Source organism: Aulonocara sp. 'chitande type north' Nkhata Bay, linkage group LG15 (assembly GCF_057382095.1).
Source record: "Aulonocara sp. 'chitande type north' Nkhata Bay isolate Kocher_YH1m ecotype deep benthic linkage group LG15, A_spYH_male_GT1.1, whole genome shotgun sequence".
Lineage (NCBI taxonomy): Eukaryota > Metazoa > Chordata > Actinopteri > Cichliformes > Cichlidae > Aulonocara > Aulonocara sp. 'chitande type north' Nkhata Bay.
This window is the reverse complement of record NC_141358.1, coordinates 18144914-18153970: the sequence shown is the minus strand read 5'-3', so window position 1 is coordinate 18153970 and position 9057 is coordinate 18144914. Positions and strand designations below refer to the sequence as shown.

Here is a 9057-nt window from a genome sequence, read left to right as displayed (position 1 = left end):
CTTGTTGTCAAACTTTGGGTAGATACCCACTGCACAAATTTTGTCTTGCAAATTCAGTTTCTGAATATGTCATCAGACTTGAGTGTGCTATGCAAAGCAGGCATAGGAACTGTGATGTCCTTTGATGAGGACCCAGGTCTAATTTTGTGAGCTGCACACTGGCTGTTATCATGTTGTGCATACAGCATCATTTTTCCATTGAAGACGTGTTAAAAGCGTAACCTTTCAGGAGGATTTGTTTCCTAAAACTCTCATAAGTGATCATTTCTCATCATTTCAAGCAGATGAAATATGTTCATATTATTTAACAGCTCAGATGCTATCTGTGTTGCCAAGTTTAATGGAAACATAAATAATGTTATTCACAAAAAACTACAATGAGCTAAATTAAAACTCGGAGTAAAGACCCGACTATGGCCTTTAACAACAAAGTGGAGGTTATCAGTTTCAGTGTCAATCTATATTTTTGGAAACAAGTCTGCGTCACAAACAACCTCCCACGTTTTCAAAGGTGTGACATTAAAATCAGTATCACAGTGGGTGGAAAATGAAAGATTTGACCTGTTTTGCTCAGTAAACCACATTTATTGACACAACTATATGAATATTGCAATATGTAGTCCAAATTCTTTGGGCTAAATATTTGGCCTCTGGACACCACCACAGAGAACATTTAGGATGTGATCAAAGCCCTGATTTTTGCCCGTAATTATAAAGGTCTGACAAAAGTATTTCATTAACTGTTAATGAATTACAGCCATTTTTATATATTTCCTCTTATTTTCAGTGCGGCTCAAAAGTAATAAGTGGTTTTATGGCCACGCGAGCTCAGTTTCCTTGTCATTTCATTACAAATGAAGCAGTTAAAATATCTGGAGCTAATTTTTAACTATTAAACTTTTTTTTTAAAGACCATCATTAGGCTGAAAAACCACAACAAACCTATCAGAGAGAAAGTCAAAATTTCAGGATTATAATTACTCTAACTATGACGATAAACTATAATCTATAATCTATAAACTATAATCTATAATCTATAGCTAACTATAATCTGCAGACACCTTCATGAATGTACATACTGTGATTTTACAGTGAGGTACAAATCACTGATTAGAAATCATCTGTCTAGTTTTGAAAAGAAAACGAAGATTAACTCGCCCTAGGATGATAAGAAAAGTATACAGCAGGAAAGTAATAGTCCATGATCCAAAATATACTGCACCTGTATATGTATACATGTATGTATGTATTGCATCATCTTCATTTGTGGTGCATATAAATTTTGCCGTAATGTTACGGTACGGGCATAATGATGATGATGTGACTACTGACAGAAACAGCTGGATGAATTGTGACGGCTATCTCATAATGACCAAGGGAAAATGTGCTCAGATTTGTAGCATTTTATTGGCCGTGCCATTTAAAAATCAGAAGATCAACTATATTCTTTAACAAAGTGTGGAGATCGTTTGCTGTGGCACCTCAAATTGGGGTTGGCTGCAACTTGTCTTGAAATGTAACAGCTTCCTAATGTGACATCATTAATCAACTACCCATCAGTTATAAAGTCACAGTGTATATAAGATTTCACTCTGTAGACTTCCATGATGAAACTGTGATGGAGGTATAGATCGGGGGAGGGTAGAAAACCACTTCAACAGCATCAGTGGAAGATAGAAGAAATCTGTGCTGTTAATAAGATAAGATAAGATAAGATAAGATAAGATAAGATAAGATAAGATAAGATAAGATAAGATAAGATAAGATAAGATAAGATAAGATAAGATAAAACTTTATTAATCCCTCGGGTGGGTTCCTCTCGGAAATTCGGTTTCCAAAAGCACAGCACCAACAAAAGTTACAGAGTTACAGAATATTATATATACTGTATATATACACACACACATATATATATATATAAATACAGAGACATATATAAATAAAGTATATGAAGGGGATAAATAGAATAAATAGGAATAAAAAATAAAAATACAAGTGAATTGCACATTTCAAGTATTGAGGTCTATTGCACTGTTGACTATTAACAAAAAGTATTGCACAAAAGGTATTGCACAGTGAGGTGAAGAGGCACTACAGCTTAGTTGTTCCCCCCTCCTTTGTCCTCCTGTCTCCCCTCCCTCTCCCCTCCAGAGAGGAGTTAAACAGTTTGATGGCGTGTGGGACAAAGGAGTTTTTAAGTCTGTTAGTTCTTGTCTTGGGGAGAAGCAACCTGTCACTGAACAGACTCTTCTGGTTGTTAATGGCCGTGTACAGAGGATGCCCAGCATTGTTCATAATGTCCAGCAGCTTTTTTAGTGTCCTTTTCTCTGCCACTGTCACCAGAGTGTCCAGCTTCATGCCGACCACAGAGCTAGCCTTCCTGATCAGTTTCTCCAGCCTGGATGAGTCCTTCTTTGCTGTGCTGCTCCCCCAGCACACCACAGCATAGAAAAGTACTCCAGCAACCACTGACTGGTAAAACATCCTCAGGAGCTTCCTGCAGATGTTAAAAGACCTCAGCCTCCTGAGGAAGTACAGTCGGCTTTGGGCTTTTTTATACAGGTGCTCTGTGTTGCATGACCAGTCCAGTTCATTGTCCACCCACAGCCCGAGGTACTTGTACTTGTTGACCACCTCCACCTCCTCCCCCTCTATCTGAACCGGCAGTGGATGGAGCAATAACGACCCTCAGTGATGTGACTAAGAGCCCAACACTCATGTTATACAGCCTTAGAAGTTAGAAGATGACTCTTGTAAGGCACACATCTGCCAAACAGTATTTAAAGCATCCTGAGAATGAAAGAATTTCTTGGAAAAACATTGTTGGAATTTTGTTGGCTTTCCAAAAAAGGCAGACATTTCATATTTGCACAAATAACCTGAAGGTATTCCATTGAATTAAATTTTGAAACGCTCTTTCTCAACATTTGAAGTTACTGCTGTTATTGTAGTCAGTGTGACTGGGAATTTGACTGTCTGGCAATTCCCACATGCATGCCAGTTATTTCCATTTCTGCTTTCTTCTAAAAAAGGGGCCCATAGGGGCTGCTTGCTGATAAGCTCTTGCTGCTGATGTATTTATAGTACTATCTTATATACACAAAATCATTTACATTTTGTATTTTGTTTTTTCTTGGTAACAATATTTGCATGCTGTTGTGGTTAAGTGGAGTGGTTGAGCTGGAATTAGTTTGCATTTTCTTTGCTTACCAGTTGCCTGTGCTGTCTGAAATAAACATGTTAACTTTTAGATTTATGAGTTTATGTTTCAGTTCCCACGCTCACTAAAAGCCTCAGGGTCTCAGTATTAGTCTGGATGATGAAAACCTCACATTATCTGTGCACTGTCTCCAGTCAGGTTAGTGTAACCTGGTATTAACAGTCCACGGAGTGACTTTTTCCAGTCAAGAAATAGTGTGGCACGCAACTCTTCGTATACCAACAGTGACACATAAACAAATAACAGGCAAAGTATGTACCTGTTGAGCACATAAGCTCTTGGAAGCACACCGAACACTTCCTGTCCAGCACAAAACAGCACACATGTAGTCAATGTTTAGCCAAATCCCCCTCTATGCCACACACAGAGGAGCGTTTATCAGCAGCTACAAAGCAACGCTTTTTCTTGCATTAATAGATAAACATCAAAATGACTGAAAAGAGCAAATATAAGCTAGAAGACTCTTGCAAACACTCACATGGACAGATATGAAAATGTTATTACACTAAATAAAAGACATATTATTCCATGCATGCACAGTAGAATGCGGATGAGCGACGAAGGGAAGATGTATTCTTCTGGTTCCATAGTGTAGCGGTTATCATGTCTGCTTTACACGCAGAAGGTCCTGGGTTCAACCCCCAGTGGAACCACTTACTTTATAGCAGCTGGACAGTGTAGTGGTAAGATACACGCCTGTTCAATTCCCACCATGCTAAAAACGAGCCCTGGAGAGGCGCAGCCTGCCTGCAGTTCAGGACAGAAGCATTTCGCTATATGTTGTACTGTGTAAGTGACAAATAAAAATTTGTATTTGTAACCGCCTCTCTATCAATAATGAGGACCAATAATAAAATGAATACCATGTTTTAATCAGTAAAACTTGACACTAGTATTTGAGCCTATAAGCTTATCAGCAAAGGTGTTTACTCTTATCACAAAGCAAATGAGCCAAAGGCCATTTTCTCTTTAGTCTTTTATAACCACAGGACTCGTCCCCTGTTGGCAATTTTTTTTTTTTTTAAAGCAGTTTTAAGTAAATTTGGATTGATTTTACCTGAAAGCAAGGGCAATTTTTTTTAAATGTGGTCCATGTTTGAGTTCTAAAACTGGCAAGCTTTATTAGCAAACTGCATCCATAGACTGCATGAGTGCATCACACAGGCATACATCTGTTACTGCCAAGTCACATATAAATTCACAAAAACTATAATCACACTCCTTAGACTGGTTGCACACTTTAGTCAGCCTCTAGTAGATGGTGGCAGAAAGTCTAACACTGAATCGAACTGAGCATCAGATTGGGAAACAAAGGTGATTTAAGTGACTTCAAACATGGCATGGCTGTTGGTCCCAGACAGGCTGGTCAGATTATTCCAGAAACTGTTGATCTGCTAGGATTTCTAACAGAGCTCAGTTCAGTTCATTTTTATTTCAAACATATACGTTCACCAACATTTCATAATATAATTCCATGCAGTTGTAGTTGAAAAGTTGTAGGCAGAAGTATATACTTATTTAGCCCTACCCTCTTAGATTTACGTCTTAATCATTTCCTCATAATCTAAAAATCTCACACCAAAAACAGACAGGCTACAGCAGCCGGTCGTGTAGTGTGTGGGGAACATTTTCTTGGCACACTAAAGGGCCCTTAGTACCAATCAAGCATTCTTTAAACACCACAGCCGACCTTGGGTATTGTTGCTAACCATGTCCATCTCTTTGTGACCACACTGTAACCATCTTCTAATGACTGCATCCAGCATATTGCAAGGTTTCAGTATTCTCACAATGGTTTCTTGAACATGACTGAGGGTTCACTGTACTCAGATGGCCTCCATAACCACCAGATTTCATTCCAATAGAGCACCTTTAGGATGCAGTGGAACGGGAGAGTCACATCATGGAAAATGATCAGCTGCCAAAAAAGTATTTGCCAAAAGGTGATTGTAGGAATTTAAACTGTTGTTAATGTTGTGACTTTTCCCCCTGTAATCTGTCAAAAAGGGAGAAGGTGCAACAGCCTCATAAATCCAGTTCACTACAGTGCATTTACCAACATAAGCAAAGCTATTAGACATTACAAAAACAAAAGAAATAGAAACATCGGCGTTAGCAAGGATTTGTCCAGTGAGTGTAGTGTCCTAGGTTTTCCTCATGAGGGCAGTATAGGGGTTATTTGAAACAAAGTAAACGAAGAAGTGCATGGCGGAAGGAGTTACAGTAGTCACCCTGATGCGGAGAGCAATAATAAACGGCACTGACACGAGTGAGTAGCAAAAACGCACTGCAGGAGATAAAACGGGGAGGTTTAGTTTCTGTCTGGATTCTTGCGCTTCTCTAATTAATGCATGCATTGATGTTTGTAACCCGCTGGCTCCACAGACAAACTGCTCTGTCTAGGACACTTAATGATGACAACCAACCCGAAGTGCATTCCTTTTCTCTGTGAACTGTAACACACCAGACACTTATGTGCTAATTTCACACTCATTAAAAGACATTCACTCTTATATACTTCGCAAATAATCAAGGTTTTCTAGCTACCATCGCATTCCAGTTTGCCAGACTATCCATTGTCCCAGTGTAAAATGCCCAAAGTCAAGCGATGAAACAAAGCTGATGTGTCCCGAATGACAGATGGGACCCCGAAAGTGTTTTTACTCGTAACTTGTGTGGTTTGTTCAGTAACAAGTAAAAGTAAAACAAGCAAAGAAAATTAAATTCGACTATTTTCGAATGGAGGCTGGCTCGATTATGAAAACTGGATAATTAAACTGTTTTTTTCGCTTGAAAGACAATTATTGATGTTTAAATTGTGTTTGATGTTGAGCTTTGTGATATTAGTTCTTAAATTGTGAATGCACTGTCGAATAATCTCATCATTTTTTTCTTAAGGTTTAGGATATGTCTGCAGGCTGTGTAAGATGGGTGCTAAGCCATGCAGTGAGAACGGTGTGTGGTGGGAGTCCCTTGTATACGCCACCAGCCTTAAGATTTACAATATGCAGCAAAAGATGTAATATCATCGCTGCCTCTTGGAGACAGTCTGCTTTCTCCACTGAAGTACACAATACAGAACAAACTCCAGCCACGCCAAAGAAGAAAAAGCAAGATCCCCGAGCAAATGCCTCGATCAGCAGCATCGGCCGTAAGATCCCTGAGCGTCAGATACAGGTGATAAGTGCAGCTGGTGAGAACCTGGGCGTCATGCACCGTGCAGATGTCATCAGAATGATGGATGAGGAGGGTCTCAAGTTAGTGCTACTCAGTGAGCACAAAGACCCACCAGTCTACCAGTTGATGAGCGGCAAACAGATCCACGAGGAGCAACTAAAAATGCGGGAGAAGAAGAAAGCGAAAGCAGGTAGATGGTTACCAGATGCTTTTCTCATTCCTCTCTATCCTACTGCCTTCAACCCAGACATTATGTTGAAGGATATCTCAGTTCCTAAACTGTATATGAAGGACAGAGGACAGGGGAGGTAAGGCAGAGGAGCTATAATTGAGGATGCTCAGGTGTATCCTTTGCAGAAGTGTTTTCACCTTGAACATATTAACGAGGCATGGCACACAGCCAGTTCTCTCTACTTGCATTCCTTCTTTGTCCTCGCTGGGGAAATAAGGCTCCAGGAGAGGATGTGAGGAAAGGAACTGGGGATGTACAAACTGAGAAATGAGAAAAGAGGCATTACCTAGGTCAGTTTAAGGACGGTTCAAGAAATAAAGAGTTACATTACACCAAAGTCATGCTCTTTGCTTGAAATTGTCATAGACTTTAGAAAAGCACTTTTGGGGTGACAGGTTGACAAGCAGCTGTAAGTCCAAAAATAGTTGTTTTTTTGCTCCAGTTCCTGTGCAGGTGAAGGAGCTCAGCTTTTCAGGTGGCATAGCGTCTCATGACCTCACCACAAAGCTGAAGCAGGTGGAGAGCTGGCTGGAAAAGAAACACCATGTGAAGATCACTCTGCGGGCAGTGCGTCGTGAATCTGCAGTTAACCTGGTGAGGAAGAACGCCTATAAACCTGAGCGAATTCCTTGATTATTCTTTTATTCAGTAAGGGTCTGAGTTGTGACTAATATAACATAACAAATGTATATACATATATGGTTGCAGTGGTTAATCCACCACTATGTCAATTTTCAAATTCATTATTTCACAAAAAAGCAGAGAAATGGGCAAAGCACGCTATTATTTTGATTAAGATGCCAAATTACAATTATTCAATTGTATTGATTAACAAAAAAATTAGTTTTAGAGATTAATTGTTTTGCTTGATTAATTTCTGGCTTCTCAGAGAAGTCCCCTGTGTCGTTTCAAATACAGTAAGGAGCTTATTTAGCAATAAGCTAATGTATTTTTTTTAAATCCCTGTTATTGGTTCAGAAATATTTAGATGTAGGTCTTGCTTAATTACTTAAACAAAACTTTGCACAGCAATTTAGGGCTGTTTATAGCAAAAAAAATTAAAGTAAAATATGAGTAAGTAAAATCCTCAGTAAAAACTCAGTATTGCTCATATTTCAGTAAAAATTACTTTCGCATTTAGGTTGTTTTTTTTTTCTTCCTTAAAAGCTTTTTATGCAGAAACATCTTTGTGTTTTCTTTCCACAGGATGCCACTCTGGAGCAAATCGTGGAACAAATGGAAGTAATGGTGGGATTTGTCTCAAGGCCAAAAGTGATACGTGATGGCCAAGCAGCCGTGTGCATCCTCCGACCGCCTTCAGCAAAGGAACTGTCACAAAAAGGAAAGAACAAGGCTGCAGAAGCACAGCCTGCCAACTCCACTTCAGAGGCCGCTCAGAGTGAAACGTCTCCTGTTGGCAGCACGGACACAACACAAGGGTCCACACAGCACTGATGTGACAGAAATAAAACTTTTTCACAAAAGCAAGTTGGAGTCTGTGCCTAGTGCCACAACTTGTTTCGTCAATCAGACTTTGTAGTTTAAAAGTTTATAACCCAGGGCATGGAGGTCCCACGGGATACAAGACCAGGCTGTCATGTAACCTTTGGCCAAGTAGACACAAACGCAAAATTGCTTAACAGAGCCACAAAATGACTGTACAGAAAACTGCAAACAACAAAATAACAGTGAAACATAATGAGATACAAACGCACAAAATGTAGACATACACAAAATATTTCATGTAGGCAGCCACCAAAAGGCAAAATGACTAGAAGCACATGTAAAATAAACACAAAAGTGACAAAAAAGACATCAAAAAGAGACACAAAACGATTCAAAACAGATAAAACATAGCTTTAAACACAAGGTAACAACAAGGTAAACACAAGACTTAAAATAGGAGAAAATGTGTATGAATTAAACAATAAAAATGAAAGACCTAATACAGCAAGAAACACTTGCAATAAAAGCAAGATTAAGCAATATGAACAGAGGGCGAAACAAACATAGACAGATAAAAGCAGTGAGAAATGCAGAAATGCAACAGTAAAAAACAATTATACATCTTATTTGTTGGCCTCCATGTGAGGGGGAAGGCTGTTGTTTTATAATTATGAATAAATGGATTAAGGGCATTTTTGAGAGGCTGAAACGTGCAGGTTTTGACTTAAAGTTATGTGTACACTGCAGCGTTCCAGATACGGGATGAATCTGCATCTGGATTCATTTATAAGATCTTCTTGAGCAAATCAACATGTCTTCAATGTTTTCTTATTGTGAAGCTATGACGGGAACTTGAAATTACTTTTTGTAAATGTCTGAGTTTAAAAGTCATTTTAAATTCGCAAAAACTCACTAAAACCATCAACACGACGTGAAGAAATGACTTCATGTCCAAAATCTATATTGAAGTGAGATCAGCTGA

The 9057-nt window shown here is 39.0% G+C and overlaps 1 protein-coding gene and 1 non-coding gene across 2 annotated transcripts; both read left to right on the top strand.

Annotated features, from left to right (window-relative positions):
* Nucleotides 1-3800: 3800 nt before the first annotated feature.
* On the top strand, nucleotides 3801-3873 carry trnav-uac (transfer RNA valine (anticodon UAC)). The gene has a single exon. It is a non-coding gene; the product is annotated as a tRNA-Val (tRNA).
* Nucleotides 3874-5390: 1517 nt separating this feature from the next.
* mtif3 (mitochondrial translational initiation factor 3) lies at nucleotides 5391-8848 on the top strand. Its single transcript, XM_086264780.1, has 4 exons — nucleotides 5391-5489; nucleotides 6119-6587; nucleotides 7072-7223; nucleotides 7836-8848. The coding sequence occupies exons 2-4, from the start codon at nucleotides 6128-6130 to the stop codon at nucleotides 8082-8084; spliced, it is 861 nt and encodes a 286-aa protein (XP_086120906.1). The 5' UTR covers nucleotides 5391-5489; nucleotides 6119-6127; the 3' UTR covers nucleotides 8085-8848.
* The last annotated feature ends 209 nt before the right edge of the window (nucleotides 8849-9057 follow it).